General features: G+C 37.7%; 1 protein-coding gene across 1 annotated transcript in view; it reads left to right on the plus strand.

The window, feature by feature from the left end:
• LOC107565483 (protocadherin-9-like) overlaps positions 1 to 18,669 on the plus strand; it is an 85,136-nt gene that overhangs the window by 46,846 nt on the left and 19,621 nt on the right. The window contains exons 2-3 of the mRNA XM_016250723.1: positions 11,936 to 12,285; positions 12,890 to 13,606. Coding sequence (XP_016106209.1) covers positions 11,936 to 12,285; positions 12,890 to 13,606 — 1,067 coding nt within the window. The remainder of the gene's footprint in view (positions 1 to 11,935; positions 12,286 to 12,889; positions 13,607 to 18,669) is intronic.

Below are 18,669 nucleotides of genomic sequence, written 5' to 3' on the forward strand. Positions count from 1 at the left end.
GTGTGTGTGTGTGTGTGAGAGAGAGGGTGTGAGTGTGTGCGCATTTTTGTGACAAATGAGGACATACATTTGTATAATGACAATGGTATGTCATAGGTATTACAAGGAGAAGGTGACTTTTCAGGACATTACCCCATGTCCCCACTTTTCAAAACACTTATAAATCACACAGAATGGAGTGTATTGAAAATCTGAAATAGCACAAAGTTTCCTGTAAGGGGTAGGTTTAGGGGAAGGGTTGGTGTAGGACAATAGAATATACAGTCTGTACAGTGTAAAAACCATTACGCCTATGGGATGTCCCCACTTTTCACAAAAAACCTGTGTGTGTGTGTGAGGCTTGAAGTGAAAAATGTGAGTGGTGTAAAAGAAAGAAAAAAAGTCTAAAATCTTTAACAAAGTATTGGTATAATTAATTTGTCACAATCCTTTATTGTTATTTATTTTAAAAAATGGTGAACTATTTTTTAAAATAAAATATTAACTATTTTGGGGAAAAATCGGTGTGTAATCATCATGCAGGAAGTACTTTTATTTTATTGTAATAATTGGAGAGAGAAAAAAGTTCACCTCAAAAATCCTCACAACTTTTATTTATTTATTTATTTATTATTATTATTAATCATTATTATAATTTTTTTTTTTTTTTTTACCTAAAGGTTTTGGATTAACTCTAAAGTTAACCTTTTGATATTTATGACAGTAAATATCAAAGACATTACATAATATTTCAAGATTATATTTTGAAGTAGAAAAACTTAAAATAGTTTTCTTTTTTGTTTTTTTTGGTAAAACGTACTTCAATAGTTTTATTTACGACTTTGAAAAAAAATCATTTTTACAGTGTATAAGGAAAGTATTTTGGTATTTGACACTTGGGATTTTGTGTGGAAAATACTTTGAATGTTTTGCAAAAATACAGAAAGTGGTCATGAATTTAAAAAATACACTTCTAAAAATGTGAAACATGTTTCAAATGAGATTTTCCCCATTTTATCATCATAGACATCCTTATTTGTACATTTGGACATAGGCTACAGTTATGAACTGTATTATGCATTTGTGATAGAATTTAGCATTGTTTTGATTCACTCAAAATTAATTAATAGAATTTCTGAATACCCCACAGTGTATAGCATTTAATGGAACAGTTGAATTGTACTATGCATCTTGGTAGATCAAAGTACCGCTGCACTGATTTTAAGTCACAACACGACTGGCAGGCTTTTTTAACTTCCGCAGAAACAGATTTCCTGAACTGCATCAACAGATTTACATTTTTCATTTGTACCATTTCATTTGTGTCCTTTTATACAGATGATCTGATCACTCCTTGTTTTCTGCATTAAAGGGGTCATAGGATGCTACATGCACTTTTACAAGTTGTTTGAACTGAAATGTGTGTTGGCAGTGTGTGTACACAACCACCCTATAATGATAAAAATCCAGGGGATTTTTTTTTTATCTGGTTAAATGTTTTCCCCTTTCTCAAATCGAGCCGATCTCAGATGCCTGTCTGTGTGATGTCACACAGACAGGCCCCTCCCACGATAGTTTGATTGACAGTAGCGTTTCAGCACAGACTGGACTGGTGTCTTACCTTAGACCCGCCCTGAGTGACTGTCATCAGTCCGCCATTGTTTCACCGCCGGAGCAGATGTAGACAAGAATGACTCCTAAGCGATTGAGGTCTTCTGTTGTTGGATGTAATTATGAGCATAGCAGTCGTCATTTACTCCCGACATCTGAGCCGCTGAACTCGCAGTGGATTACATTGTTTCTGAAGGGAATGCACCCCCGATCTACATACATGCGTCTATGTTCGCGCGTCATTCATGGTTCAGCCTCATCTACAGAAGTGAGTATAATGTTTTGTAATGAATCTTTGCAAATCGCCTTTCCTAATACTGTGCTAATTAGCAAGTTTCACGATGAATGCGGCTAAAGTAAACAGTCTCTCTCAGAGCAGCTCGGAAGAGAGGGCGGGGTCAGCAGAGCTCATTAACATTTAAAGGAAAATGCTACAAAAACGGCTTGATCTGAAAAGAGCTGTTTTTGACAGGGTAAAAAGGGTGTTTTTTACATTACCATTGAGAAATTGTAACCAAACTATGTTACAGACTTTTCATTAAGACCCTAAAGAATCATATTAACTTGTGGAAAATGGGCATCATATGACCCCTTTAAGCAGATAGAAATCATTTGTTTTACTGTTGCAGACAACTGCTCCTGTGTTGATGCCTTGCTTTAGAACCTCGGGTGACAAAATGTTGTTGACAGTTTTCTTAAAACTATGATCTAAATTTATATAGATTTAATAAATTTACAGCAGTCTTTCACTGTATTAATATACTTTCATGGACGTGTTAGTTGTGTTATGTTTACATAAGAGTTCTTGACATTAAAATTACATTTTAAAAATAGCCTTGTACAAATGCATTTTTGTAAGAAGAATTTTACATGGATAAAGTCATGTGAAGGAGATCAGAGTAACAGAGTTTAATGCTGCCTATTTTGAAGTTCTCTTGGGAAAATTGGAAATCCCGATTACGATATAATTCACATTCAAGTGGTTTTTGTTAGATTAAAAGGACTGTTGTTTGGCATTTTCATTAAAATTTTTTACTCCCAGACAAATAGTGTATTTAATGCTGATGCAACCAAATGAAGAGCAAAAGATTTGGATTAGTTGCATAAGTGTTGTTTATTAATGTATTTTATAATTTTTTTGTGCTGCCACTGAGAACGCTAGGAAATGTGTTCTTATAAAAGTGTCTATGTCTTGAAGGAATTTCCAGGTTATTTTCATCTTAAAGGGACTCTTCATCCAAAAATGACAATTCTATCATCATTTATTCCCCCTCATATTGTTCCAAACCCATATGAGTTTCTTTCTTCTGTACAATGCAAGAGATGTTAGGCAGAATGACAGCCTCAGTCTCCATTTACTTTCATTGTATGGAAAACAGACACTATCAAAGTGAATGGTGACTGAAGCTGTCAGTCTCCAAAAAAAATTATGAATGAAATCTTCTTTTGTGTTCCACGGTAAAAAAGAAAGTCATGCCGGTTTGGAACGACATGAGAGTGAGTACAGTAAATGATGACAGAACTTTCATTTTTGGGTGAACTATCCCTTTAATGTCTTCCTTTTCAAGACTGTTACCTCATACCAGCTATTCTTCAACAAGCTCAATTGTAGTAAATCATTATTCACAATTACACCTTAATCCTGGCCTTTACCAATTAGCTTTTGTCTTGAAACGGCAACTGATAAGAACTGAAAGTTTTGCGTACCTCGTCTTGTTGAATTAAAACTTTAGATGAAGTAGATTTTCCCAGCAAAATTTAATTTGAATTTTATTATTTGTCATATACTGACTTTAGTAACCAAATGCCCATTTTGTCATAAAAGCACCAGTTTTAAAAAGAAATATCTTAGTGAAATGACTTGATTGTGATGGGACTGTACTAGTCTTAGAGTTATTCATTACAGCTTAGAGCACTGCTGTACTCGAACACCGTTTTATTTCCCCCTCACTTCATGTAATTGCACTTTAGCCTACTGTTCTTTTCTGTATTTTCATAAGCCCACCTGCTTTCTTCTGCACTCTAAAAACCCCATGTCAGTTTTTCTTCTGTTTCTTTATGTTAAAGGTGGTTATAGAGCATTTTAGGCCTCAAACATTTTTTGTTTTATTTCTCAGTATAGGCTTCCACACAAGATGGCCTTTAGTTTTATTGTTTAATATGTTGTGTTTCTTCTCCAACAGGGTTTCTCAATTCACTTTGCATTTACATTGCACATATACGTGAGGCAAGTGTCACGGCATGCCAGGAGGAAACAGGGTAAGTTCCATGTGCAGTTTATTAGAAGTAAAACAGGACAAAACAGAACAAAACGTTGCAAAATATAATCCAAAAACCTGACACCGACAACACCAACCAAGAAGACAATATAATCCAGACGCAATGACAGACAGAGTGAGCATGGTATATATAGCAGGGATAATGAGTAAATGATAACAGGTGCTACTGATCAGAACAGAATTAAAGCAGGGGACTATGGGAAATGGAGTTTAACACATACAACATAGAACAGACAGAGCGCCCTCAAGTGGCCAGTCCAGGGCACCACAACCAACACTGTGACAGCAAGTGTATGTTCTGTTGCTTTAATTTTGAAACGTAACCATGGAAACTACGTAACCCAGAAAGATTTAAAATCGCACTCCTCCCCATTTGTTTACACACTCGATAAAAGTTCAAAGTAGAATGCCTAGGTTTTAATTCTACATCTCTTATTTGACTCTATTCTCGGACTATGTGACATTCCCATTAGACAAGAGACATTACATTCCTTGGTTACCTTGGTAAAATAAGAAGTAAGACACATTTAGTTATAGATCATATAAATATTGTCACTGACAGATCGCATGTGTAAGGTTTTTTTTTTATAGGCCTAAACTATTGCGCTGAGAGTCTAGAGCAAGTGCTGAAAACACCTCATAACTAGACATATCCTCAATTAATTGGCTTTAGGAAAACTCCTGTGAGGAGGTTTTAAAAAAAATGCAACACTGAAAAAATATAATGAAATCATGCAAACGTGCTTTTTACAATGCTGAAAACAAACATATCATCATAAAAACAAAGTACAAAAGCACAGTGAACTAATTGGTGCTCCCAATACATAGGCAATTCCCCCAGCTCATTTTGCATGTTTAAAATTCATGTCCTCACTCCACGCATCAGTTGGAAGATGCAAGATCGCACAGCGGTGGGAGTCGAGTCACGCACCTGAGAGAACGCCTTTTTGATGGCCACAGCATTAGTGGAGTAATAATGCAAATTACATATGCTATTAGCACTTTATCACTCTGAGTGAGCGTGATCATCACTTCCTCTTTACTACTAGTTTTAACGTGAAATAAACATGAATGAACGCATGCCTCATGTAATCATTCAATCAGTGTTTCATCCGTGGAAAAACGTCAATAAAAGCTTGTAAACAAAATGTCAGGCAGCATTTCATTTACCTCAGGCAAGTCATCAGTGTCCACAGCTCGTTAGTTCGCTAGAGACATTAAGTCTAGACAAGAGCATTTTGCGAAATATTAGACTATATACTCATTATATTTTACTTCACCTGTTATGTCTTATTATTTAATGTGTTTAAATAAATCTGTTATGAAGCAAGTTATGACAGACACTGTGTAAATGAATTGATTTCAACAACAAATATTAATTTTATAATTTAAGTTCATTTAAAAACTGCATTATGTGCAATTTACATGTTTGTATACATTTTTTTTAAGTTGAGTATTGATTATTATATTTAAAAATAAATAGTAATTAAATGTATGTTTGGGCTCTGTTGTTAATTGCAACCTTATAGTAATGCATTGTGGTGTTGTAATATATAATAACCATCATAAGTTCTACTTGTAATAGAACAACAGTTTTCTAAGTAAAATGTACACATTTAATTCATGTAATTAATGAACCATGTGGGAAGAGTAACTCTTATTAATATTTACTTGTAATATTGACATTTTATTGTCATTGCACATAAATCTAGAAATATTGAGTACATTTTAATCTAAAAGTTGAATCTGCTCATGCGTGTTTGGACAAGACACTCTTCCCGTACTTTGAAGCAGAGATGGATGGTTGGGTTTGTCATAGAGGTGATCCATGGCTGGATTTTCTCCTGTTTTAAGGTAAGTTTACCTTTCTGTTTTAGATTTCTGATTTATAATACATGTGCATTTTGAGTTTGATTCTTGTTTACTTGACTCATAAATTGTCATGTTTTGTCGCTATGGTAAGCTAACATACTACCTAACCCTAAAGCACCTGTTGCCACCAGTTAATTTTGAAAAGTAAATGGTTAGTAAAAGTGTTTTTATGCTTCTTTATGATGGTATTCAACTTAATAGAACATTTAAGCGTTAAGCCTCTCATGCGAGTTCAGTCTTGTCAGTTAAATCTTTTCTTTTGCTCAAACAATCTGTAATTTAAAAAGCAAAGTCTTATGAACACGTTTCTATCAACAGGAAGGCTTTGGATACACTGCAGAATAAGCCAGAGTGTAAGCTGAGGACCATATGGTTATTGGTCTAATTCTCATATTTAACTTATAAATCTATGCATAGATTTGCATGATTTAAAATTATTGTTGTTATTTTTGGCTATTCTTCACTACATAATATAACATTGTGGAACAGCAGACATTTGAAGTAGCATTCGGTCATGCTTTATTTTTTAATATTTGCAATAGACCAAATATTATCAGTGGAGGTATGCATGTTTTGTTGATTAATGTCACTTTTTTTAGGCTTTATTGAATGCACCTTTAAAAACTTGTGTCCAGACTTTACTAGATCACGTGAAGGTGACTGATTCACTTTTATCAATGTTGGAAAAATAAACTGTTTATTATTATTTTTTTTTAGTTGTGTGATTTGTGATAAAGGTAATAGACCAGAGGTTCTCAACATTGGCGCTCGAAGTCCATGTTAGAGTTCAGCTTCAACCTTGATCAAACTCACTGCCTGTAACTCTCTAGTAATCCTGAAGACCTTGATGAGCTTGTTCAGGTGTGTTTGATTAAGGTTACAGCTAAACTCTGCAGGAAAGTGGGAACCCCTGGTATAGAAAAAATTATAATCAAGAAATAATATTATAGAAATAATAAGATAACAATCTTAATAATAAATAACAAATAAATAATATTAATCAAAAAGAAATTAGCAATGTTTACATAATCATAGGGAGTAATATATATATATATATATATATATATATATATAATAAACATATATTTGTATAACATTTTTCATAAAATTCAACTCAAAGTGCTTCAGAAGCAATCAAAATCAAACAACAATAAAATGTAAAATAAAGCATATAGTTTGACCGCAATATCATTATAAAATAATAAAGCAACAATAAAAGAATCATAAGATAAAATAAAACATAAAAACTGACTTACACACCATATTGTTATACTGATAAGCAACTTTTAAAAGATATGTCTTCCCGCTTTTTAAAAAATTATAAATGCTGGTAGCCTCTTTTACTTCAGTTGTTAGACAATTCCAAATTTTTGGAGCATAATAGCTAAAAGAAGTGCCACCAGATCGTTTATGATTTACTGTATAATGTGTTAGAAGACTAGCACTAGAGGATCTTAAACTAAGATTCGGGACATATCTTGACAGAAAATCTGAAATGTATAGAGGTGCCAGATTGTGCAGTGTTTTATAAGCCAATAATATAACCTTAAAATCAATTCTTTGATAGACTGCCAACCAATGCAATTCCATTAAAATCCATGTAATATGCTCTCTCCTTTTTGTTTCATTAGTACTCTGGCTGCTGCATTTTGTACCAGTTGTATTTTCGTTATAGAACCGTTAGGCAAGCAAACAACTATAAAATGTAAAATAAAGCATATAGTTTGACCGCAATATCATTATAAAATAATAAAGCAACAATAAAAGAATCATAAGATAAAATAAAACATAAAAACTGACTTACACACCATATTGTTATACTGATAAGCAACTTTTAAAAGATATGTCTTCCCGCTTTTTAAAAAATTATAAATGCTGGTAGCCTCTTTTACTTCAGTTGTTAGACAATTCCAAATTTTTGGAGCATAATAGCTAAAAGAAGTGCCACCAGATCGTTTATGATTTACTGTATAATGTGTTAGAAGACTAGCACTAGAGGATCTTAAACTAAGATTCGGGACATATCTTGACAGAAAATCTGAAATGTATAGAGGTGCCAGATTGTGCAGTGTTTTATAAGCCAATAATATAACCTTAAAATCAATTCTTTGATAGACTGCCAACCAATGCAATTCCATTAAAATCCATGTAATATGCTCTCTCCTTTTTGTTTCATTAGTACTCTGGCTGCTGCATTTTGTACCAGTTGTATTTTCGTTATAGAACCGTTAGGCAAGCCACATAGCATTACAATAATCAAGATGAGAGAAGATAAAAGCATGAATGAGTTTCTTAGTATCATCCAAAGATAAAAAAGGACGAATCTTGGCAATATTTCTCTAATGATAAAAACAAGTTTTTGTCACTTGATTAATATGAGACTTAAAACTAAGGTCACAGTCCAGAATGACGCCCAGGGCCGGTTGCATGAAAGCCCTTATGCTAAGAAATCCCTTAGTTATAAGGTTAAGGGAGCCCTTAGTGAAACTTGGGTTGCAAGAAAAAACGCTAAGGGTCAACCTAAGGAACCTTAAAACTGACATTAAGTATTCCCCTTAATTATTTAAGTGTTATTTCACCTTAATAAATTTAAGGGACCAAAAGAGCTCCCTTAAGTCATCTTAAACTCAGTATCTGCAGGATTTTTAAACTCAAATGTAAGACTTAAGACATTTTTTAAGACCTGCACAAATAAAATATCATATGAGCGCAGTAGGTTAATGACTATATTGTAACATATTAAATTGTAAAATGACTGTAAAAAGCATGACTTACAGGTTTTCACAAAACAAAAAGTTTTACAGTACTTTTTAAGTAAATAATATCAATTTAAACAATTATTGTTAATTATTACATTAATTAAATAACAATATAAATATAATTTGTCTATAGTTATCTTGTCAATCCACCTGTTCACATTTACAACTCTGCGTGTTTGTGCCTCAAAACATGGGTTAATTTTCCCATTTGGTTAATTTTCCGTCATTGGTCAGCAGGAAGCACTTTCACTGCAGAAACAAAGCGGTTTCCTCGGTAATGACTGTACACAAAGCAGCACAGAAAGAGGCAGCGCTCATGCTTATTTAATGTTTGTCTGTGTTTTAGTTGGTTAGGTTTGTATTTCATTATGTTTTGTTCATTGTCATAGATATATCTGTTTATTACGGTGACCGAGAAGTGCAAAACAAATCACAATTCTGAAAACAAAATAACAAATGATTCCTTGTGGCAAAATGAAAAACGTCTGAATATATAGGCCTAGTTTATACTCAATATAGATTATATCTATCTATCTGTCTATCTGTCTATATGTCTGTCTGTCTGTCCACCTACCTATATACCTGTACTTGTCTTGCTTTTATGGTGATGAGGAAGATAAAGATTGTACTAGGCTATGTACTTTATAGTCGCCGCTTTTCAATCAGATGGTAAGGTACAGAAAAATATATATTATCGCTGTATATTTTGGAGACTTATTTTTATGCTGTCTTTTCTCGCATGCTTTAACTGGCGTTATATGCACATATTCTATCTCATAACCACGGGAGTTTGCTATTCGCGTCTGTTCTGCAGATGATAAAGTTTCACCGGTGGATTGTATGCTAACTAGACTAACGCATTACCGTGATGGGATGGAGGGTGCTCACGGGACACGAACGCTGAATCCACTATCCCACCCACTTCGACTGGGCGATTGATTGCAGAAGTGAAATCAAAAGGCGCGCGGTGGAACAACAGAGGGCGCGAGACGCAGAGCATACAGCACGCACGTGTGGTGACGCCGGTGGAATGTTAACCAGACCCGGTGCAGCAGCAGCAGGACAGCCGTGCCGAGATGTGATGCTGCTGCTCCTCCGCTCGCAACCTCCTCTACTATGACCAAACGATCTGGGTTTTAACCAGGGAAACCCTCCTACTTTAGTTTCAGATCATTTCATCCCACGAATTAAACGCATGTATGAGACTGAGAACACGAGACAGAATGTGCAGACAGAGAAGGGCTGCTCCTTTTGTTGTGTGACTGTAGTATTACGTTTAGTCAGTGCTGCATTGCGCTCGCGCATCCGCGTGGCTACGGGGCAGCCCGTGCTGGGACCGGAGAGAGAGAGTGTGTGCGATACATGCTCATTGTTCACAGGATGAGCGAAACGCACTGCCGCATTCAGACAGAGAGTAGTTCTTCGTAATTCAGAAACATAACAACAAAAGATAATAATATGAAAACGAATATTATATTTATAGCCTGATCAGAATTGCTGAAATAACGAAATGGCATTAGCTATCTAACGTAAATCCATTGTGGCAAAAGGAAAAACGTTTAGACTATCTATCTATCTATCTATCTATCTATCTATCTATCTATCTATCTATCTATCTTGCACAGTAGCCTACACTCATAATATGGTGTACACTAGAGATGTCTTGGCACTTTTACATTTCTGTTTCACAGTTGACTCTTCTATTTAACGACATCTTTTAAGGCCAAATACCTCGACCATCACAAATTGCGACCTTTTTCAGTCTCATTGTGTTCAACTTGATCACGAAAGTACGATCTAACTTGAACATATCCAATACATTTTCCATATGTATTTGTGAGGGCCATAATGAGAAGTCTTAGAAATGGCAGGTCCATTGTAAAAGGCCCCAATGACCCAAGTTATTCTCTCTGTTTCTTATGAAACAGCTTCTCACTACTGGCGACAAGACATAACCACTGCCTCAGCGCAACGCCACTCACTTGTATACAAAACAAATGTAAATAGTTGTTATGGTTGCTTGATTTCTTTTTGTGTAGCCTGCACACACTTTCACCAATTTAAATTGTATAGATTTTTACAGCTTTGTGTTTTCTTACAACCTTTTTTACTTATCTTTTTTTTTTTAAAATACACATTCTTCATATGATTTCGAATTTGAAATGTTTATTTTAAATGGGGTTTTGTAGAAAAATGCGTTTCAGTGTTAACAAGTACTGCTTTTGCTGTGTTGATGTACATCTGTCAAATGAAACTGACTCAAACGGTGTGCTCATGTAGGACATTGTTGTGAAAATTATTTTTATTAAATGAGTTGTTCTGTTTGCACAAGTGCTTCATTGGACTTGTCAAGCTGTATCCGTGTATTTTTCTCTTCTGGGGTATTTTGTTTTGTGGTCGTATGCAAACACCCCCCCCTGTATTTGCGCTTTTAGACTGGTTAAAAGGAAAGCGCGAGCTCCTTCGAGACACTCACGGTCTCCCGTTTCATCTGAACGGTCGAGTTACGTAGGGAGGGAAGTGTTGCAGTGAACGGAGGGGGAAGAGAGAGGGAGAGGTTGAGAGAGAGGGAGAGACTGCAGCATCATTTGAGGGACGTTCACATGCAGTGCAGTAGAACGTGCAGGTGAGGGGAGGAGGAGAATGCGGGACTTTTTCCTCAAACACTTCACACACATCCACTACGGACTCCGGAGGAATTACTAAAGGCTTTTGTTGCTACTTCTCTATCCTGCTCACCATCTTTCCATAAGTGGCTAATTTACGTGCTCCGAGAAGTCGAACTGAAAAGCTTTCTCTTTGTCAAGTTCACCGTAAAGGAATCTGTAAGAGCTTGGCACGAGCGCGTAAGACTGCGGGGAAAGCTTTCCAATTGTCCTCTTGCTGTGTTTTAAGGTAAGAGAACAAATAATATCGGGAAAGACTTTATCAAAAGCACTTTGGCTTATTCCCAGCCAGTAGCGCAAGCTCTGGGATGCGAATGTGAGAGCTGAATTCACAGACAGATCGCTTTTGTGTTCTACTGCATTGCAGTTTAAAACAGTGAAAGCGCGAGAGGAGCCCGCGCTCCGCAGCATCTCAATGAGCCGGACAAAGTCATTTAAACTGCTCAAATCTGACTCCCATTTACTCCTAAAAGGCACAAAGAAACATTCTTGTCCGTGAAAGAGCTGTGAAGACTTCTCCTCACAAAGTGGATGTTTTATTTTATCGTGTTGAAAACGTGACCGGGTAACTGAAAGACTGTTGGAGAAAAAAATTTTTTGCCGAAGGAAGCGTTTATAGAAATTAATCGTTGACGAGTCTGTCTTGGACCAGAAGAAGCTGCAGATAGAGAGTGAAAGAGAGGGAGAGAGAGAAAGAGAGAGAGTCATGGGGAGCAGGAGCGTTGGCGCAGTGCACTCCGCGCGCTGCTACCTCGTGCTTATCCTGCAGCTGCTGACTCAGCTCCCGCGCGCCAATTCAGTGCTGCGCTACCGCGTGGCCTGCCACCCGCTAGCGGGGCTCGGACTGTAGTCCGCACAGTCACAGCCTCCGATGGTGACACAGGGTCTAATGCCGATCTCCGCTACGCTCTGGTAGGCGGAAACCCTTTTCGTCTGTTTGAGATTGGCTCTAGTAGTGGGGTCATAACCTTGGCAGAGCCCCTAGAGAGAAGACACAGGGGTCTGCACCGCTTAGTGGTCCGGGTCAATGACAGTGGCATGCCTTCCCTTTGTGCCACAGCACTGGTGCATGTCTTCATCAATGAGAGCTTGGCCAATGCTACGCTGGTGGATACACAGGTGAGACACATCAGAGCAGCATGCTGTTAGAATAAATGCAAACCAAAGGTAATTCAATATAGAAAAAGAATAACAGTATGTGCTGTTGAACAATAAGCCAGTGTAGAATGTAACCAAACAGGAACAATTAATGTGAAAAGGATTGAAACTGAATGGAGTCATTTTATTTGACAAAGAAGTGAACTGCAGTCAGAAACTTATGGATAACTTTGGACAACTAGGAAATCCTAGCACGAAATAGCACTTTTTAAAAAAATATTGCTGTTTATAAATATTCATGCATCATATTGCTGTTGACCCACATTGGATATTGGATAGAAGGAAGCACATGCAGATACAAAGATGAAAGATACACAAACACACTTGCATACACATACACAGTCACACTTGCCTGCACAGAATAACTATGATTGAATATCCAAGCCTTGACATGATAATTGAGAAATCTGGGCCTTGCAGTGGGGATGAATGTGTATGTGTGTGTGTGTGGTTCAGCAGACAGAGCTGTAAAATGAGGATGCAATTTTTAAAGGGCAGACACACCATTTATGACTTTCTATTTTTGCTCTCCCTCTCTATGTATTTCTCTCTCCCTCTCATTCAGGTGGCCCGCAGCCTTGCAGTCCCCCTCTATATGGATATTGCAGGTGACCCAGACAGTGAGAGAGCTTTGGGTAAACAACGCCTGAGCGTTGCCATCGGTGTCCTGGCTGGTGCTGCCGCCGTTATTCTGGTGATCCTTCTGGTTGTGACAGCTCGACAGTGTGGGGCACAGGGTAAGAACGGCTATGAGGCTGGGAAGAAGGAGCCAGAAGAGGACTTTTTCAGTCCACAGCCTCCCCCTCTACAAGCCCAGGGCTCCCAAAATGAACGTGGGCGCAAACCACGCAGAGACAAGCGTAATAACGGTACTGCCAAATCTGAGCGTTCTTTATACAGTGGAATTATGACGGTGAATGGTTGCAGACATGGGGGAGGTGATGAAGAAGAGGAGGATGAAGAGGCCAGCAGTGCCAGCGAGAGGATTGCAGCACGTTATTGTGCAGCAGCTAACGGAGACACCAGCAGTCCAAGACTTGGCTCGAGACATCACCAGTCAAGCCCAGATTTGGCCCGCCACTACAAGTCCAGCTCACCTTTGCCTGCAGTGCACCTTCAGCCCAACTCACCACCCGTGGAAGGCAAGAAGCACCAGGCTGTGCAGGAACTGCCCCCCACTAACACCTTCACTGGCAATGGCAACGGTAATGCAGACGCCATGTCACTCAGCTCAGACCAATGCTCCGATTACGGCTGCCAAACTGTCAAGTACAGCAAACAGGTAAGAAAATAAAGATCTATGACTCCGTTTCACCACTGCACCTTCAACAAGTATATGCAGGCCATGTTCATGAAGTGCCTTAGAATTACTAGTTCTGAATTTTGGCTAGCAGGGAGTAACATTTACCAAAAATGTTACAAGTCTTGTCAGGACAAAAGCCTCAAGCTTGATCTAGATTTGGATCCCAAAACTAACCTGAATCCAGTCAGTCCTGTGGGATATTCCTGTATTAATATAGAAAACGCTGATAGCCATTGGATTACCCCACACATTTTCTTTGACTATGTTGTAATTAGATTTTCTAAGAAAAATATGTTATATATGGAAGCCAGTTTCCAACTCATTGTAAAAAAAAAAAGGCATCAGGTAATGTTTAAGATAAGAAATAAATTTAAGCTGTGAGATATAGTCACACTGTGAGACAAAAATCACTGTGGAATACAGTCACATTGTAGGACATTTTCTGCCAAGTCACATTGTGAAATACAGTCACATTTCTAGCATATAAAATTGCAATTGTGAGATTAAAAAGTTCCAGCTATGAGATATAAAGCCACATTGTGAGGTGTAGTCAAACAGTGAGATATAAATTTGCAATTGGAAGATATAAATGCACAGCAGGAAGACTGAAATTACAAGAAGTAATAATTGTGAGAAACGTCACAATTATATTTTACAGACGGAAACAGGCTTCGCAGGCTGGCTTAGTTAACAGGCTTTGTTAAATCCCATCCCATCAAAAACTAAGGAAAAAGCAAAACTAGTTGTAGACAAGTACAAATGTTTCAACTTCTGCATTCAGCCTGTACTGTTGTTGTGTTACTGCGCGTTGAGTGGTTAAGGTTATATGGTGCTAACTGCCTGCTCTCCTTTCCAGGAGTTGCTACTGAAAATAGACTGTCAAAGAGAGGAGAAATGTAACCCATTTTCTCTCACACCACTATAGATCTCTTCCCACTTGCTCAGTCTCTCTCCTTCTCTCCTTCTGTCTTGCTTTCTATCATTCTCTCCATCATACTCCCCTTATGTTCCTGTCTTTGACATTCTTTCCACTCCTTTCCTCGTTCTTTAATTTTCTGAGACATGTTTGGAAGTGTTAAATATAGAGCAGAATATATGTCTACCTGCTTTGAGTGGAACTGGCCAGTGTGTTTGACAGCATAGGCATGAAACGCTTGAGAGAGAAACCTCGTAGGCTTGCAGAGTTGTCTTTTTTGACTTAATCTGTCATCTTTACACTTTTATCCAGGTCATATATTTAATGCAGCATATCCAAACTGCTAGCTTAGCACTTAACGGAAGCATTAAAAAAAGATTACCTGTGCACTCTTTGACAGGTGCTTTGGACTAAGCCCGAACCAAAGGGTGGCCGCGTACTATAGAGAGACATGGTTAAATTGAACACTGGGATCGCATTACATTTTCTGACAGGTGTTGGGAGCTTAAACCAAATCCGCCGAGGTCTACACGCGAGATATCGAGGCCTAAATGACATGTCATTTTTGGTCTTTTTAGCATGACTGACAGTCGGATTGTAAGTCTCTTTCCCCAAAGCCTAAAAAACAGCTGATGCAGTCGTTAGGGAGATGTACGCTTTGCAAGACCTAATCAATCCATCCACGCTGGTGTGATCCTGACCGCAGTGGGAGGGTTAATCCAATACCGAGTCAATCCTCTTAATCTGCTGACATTTTTTTCCACTGAAAATTATTAATAGAGAATTTGGTTGTGTATTTGTGTGCTTCTGTGTGCGTTCATACTTGGCCAAGAGTTTGGTGTGAGAGTGCGTTAATGCTTACTGGTGAGTTTGTTGGACTATTTCTGACGGTTTAATCAATTATTGATCACACTGTAATTAACTCCTCTACCACAGAGCTTTGTGACCTAGCCTAACTCGAGCTTGGTGTAGATGGTATGTGTATGTGTGTGGGACGGTATAGCGTGATGGCAAGCCAATACCCTACCGCTGTCTGAATTTGCAAACAGGCCCATGTGCGGACACATGCATAAACGGCACTCTCAGAATTGAACGTCGATGAAAATGGAAATCCTGTTGACCTATATCTGTCTCTCTCTCTATCGCACATCTCTCCTATCTTCTATAAATGCACAACTCAGCATGTTCCTAAGTGAATCTCCACTTTGCTGCAGTGCACTTTTTCTATAACCCCTCCCCCTTCTGCCCACTCACGCCAACACCTATCGACCGGCTGCATTCTGTCCCCACGGCTGCCCACATTCCTATCATTTGAATAGACAGAGCGGCGATCAATATACTAGGCTTGTTAATGTTGCGAGTGCCGACACACACCTGCAGACGCCCCGCTCGCGTGTGCAGGGTTAACGGTCAGACAGGTGGGCAGTAGGTGAGTCTGTGTAACTCAACACACACACTCGGGATCAGGCAACAGGTCAGATGGATAGTCGATATACTTGACACTCACACTTGCATGCTTACGGGGGCCATGTGTATGCTAGTGAGGACCGACTCCAGTGATAGATATTATAAATTAATGGAGGAGACTAGTGATGGAGGGCCCAGGAGACAGTGGGAGACATATGGAGGGATATATAAAGAGAGAGAGAAAGAGAGAAATGAGGGGAGATTGCTAATGCTCACCTCACTTTTGCAGGGCTGTATTGATTTTCATTAGGAAAGCATTATGAAAGCTTTTACATGGACGTGTACTGCAATGGTTAGAAAGGATTAAGAATGATGGTGGAAGTAAGTGTGTGTGCACGCATGTGTGTTTGACCCATCAATGTTATTGAGGGGGAAATTGCTGAAAAAATGTCTAGAAGTTTTTGCTAAATCTGAAGAGGTAAAAAAAATCAAATTTTGGAGACATCCTTAAAATGAAAAATGGTTCATTAGGAGATTAAATAATGTTTTCATTCACCTCTAAAAATAGCAAACTTTATTTTAGGGACAGAGTTTTAGAATGGAGAATAATAATAATAATAATAATTTAAGACCAATTTATGGCTATTAGAATTCCCCATTTAGTTACACATGCAAAAATTAGATTCTCTCTCTGTTTCTGCATCATGTTTTCTGATTGCCTTTCTGATCACATTATATGTCAGCTGCTCAATTAAGAGTCATTTAGTGCCAATGCAAGTACACTTGCAGTAAATAACCTCAGTACTGTGTACTTCCCATTAAATTGCGTTGGACATCTGTGAAACGCAAGGCAAAAAAAATTACAGAGGATGCTTTTCTTTGGCCAAGTAATGAAAAACATAATGAAAAATGAGAGATTAATAATTTATAGATGACACATTAGGTTAGTAACACTGATGGCCATGACCAGATGGAAGGTTCTCATGTGACCGCCATCCATATCTTTGCAACAACAGCCATTAGTGCAAGGTTGATTTGTTGTTTATCCATATATTCCTTAAGTGAAATTGAATTATAATTGAGAATGGACAAGATGTGTAAATAGTGCATATGTGTAAACCAGCCATGTAAACACAATCTCATATGTTCTTTGTTATATTTCCAAGGTTCCAAATATGGAGACACTTTTTGATTTATTGTAAAGTTGTTCATGCAGATACCTGAAAGTGAGCGTGAGTTGCTGGTCGCAACCCATTTTACTTGCATAATGTGACACATTTTCAATTGAAACAAGATATTCAGCGAGAAACAATGTAAAGGGGAATCAACTGGGTCTTGAAAAGTGTGTATTTTATACCAGAACACAGTCAGACTCAATGCAGATTTGCTAAAATAATGCATAAAATCCTGTTTGACTATTGGTTAACATTATTCAATAGTCTCCTTATTGATGTCAGCATAAAAATTTTTTTTTTTTTTTTGAATAACGTACATCAATGAATCATTCAATCTATATAATCAACCACAAATGTGTATTTAGAAAGCAAATAGCGTCATTTGGGATATTATGTTGACTTTTAGTCATTTTTATACTAAATGAAGCTTTATGGACTATATAAATAAAGCTTTACAATCAGTTTACCTCCGACATTCGTGCTGTTTTTCATTTCAGACCTAACTGTAATTCTGGAGTAAAAAGGAAAAGTGCATTTCATTCAAGTAGGTCATATGGAAAGAAATGCTGGCAAAACACAATTTTATTAAAATATCTTCCTTCAGTGTCCATTTATGCTTTGTTTGCCACATTGTATAAATCTGAAACGAGTCAGAGAGTCAAGGCTGTCAGAGTTTTGTAACGCACAGACCTGCTCGCCTGACTGTTTCAACCTCAAAATGAGTCATGACAGGAATTCAGGGTATTCCTTACCCATATACTCCCAGACAAGCAGCAACAGAACCAAGAAAACACACACTCACACACACACACACAGAGATGCACTGAGACGCACACTCATTTTGCACTGAAATGCAAAGGTGCATGAGGAGATAAAAAGTTCCCATCCTCTTAAATCAGTTTCTAGCACAAGATCTAGGCCATAACTTTTAACCGTTTCTTCCTCTGTGTCCAGACTGGGAATTAGTTTTTTTCTTTGAATGTAATCATTATTTCATCATATTAAAGGGGTCATATGATGCTGCTAAAAATAACATTATTTTGTGTATTTGGTGTAATGAAATGTGTTAATGCGGTTTAAGGTAAAAAAAACACATTCTTTCCCACATACTGTACATTATTCTTTCTCCTCTATGCCCGCCTTTCTGAAACGCGTTGATTTTTACAAAGCTCATCGGTCTCAAAAGCGAGGTGTGCTCTGATTGGCCAGCTATCCAGTGCATTGTGATTGGCTGAATACCTCAAGCGTGTGACGTAAATGTTACGTCCCTCACATACTGTTGATGCCGTGTCCGGCCAGAGCGACGAGACAAAACCAGTAAAACCCATTATAAATGAGGCATTTGTTGCATCCAGTGGGGACATAATTACGGATTATAATGACTTATACTGTTTTTTTACGCGTTGCGTTGCATCGCGCCGCGTAAACATAAAACCATGTCTGCATTTGTGATCAGAGAAATGACAAACAACAAGTGCTACTCTACACTGCCCAAAAAACTCGTGTTTGAATCGTCAATGGCAAATTCTTTAAATATAAAAAAC

This window comes from Sinocyclocheilus grahami, unplaced genomic scaffold (genome assembly GCF_001515645.1).
Source record: "Sinocyclocheilus grahami isolate Dianchi unplaced genomic scaffold, SAMN03320097.WGS_v1.1 scaffold1004.1, whole genome shotgun sequence".
Taxonomy (NCBI): Eukaryota; Metazoa; Chordata; class Actinopteri; order Cypriniformes; family Cyprinidae; genus Sinocyclocheilus; species Sinocyclocheilus grahami.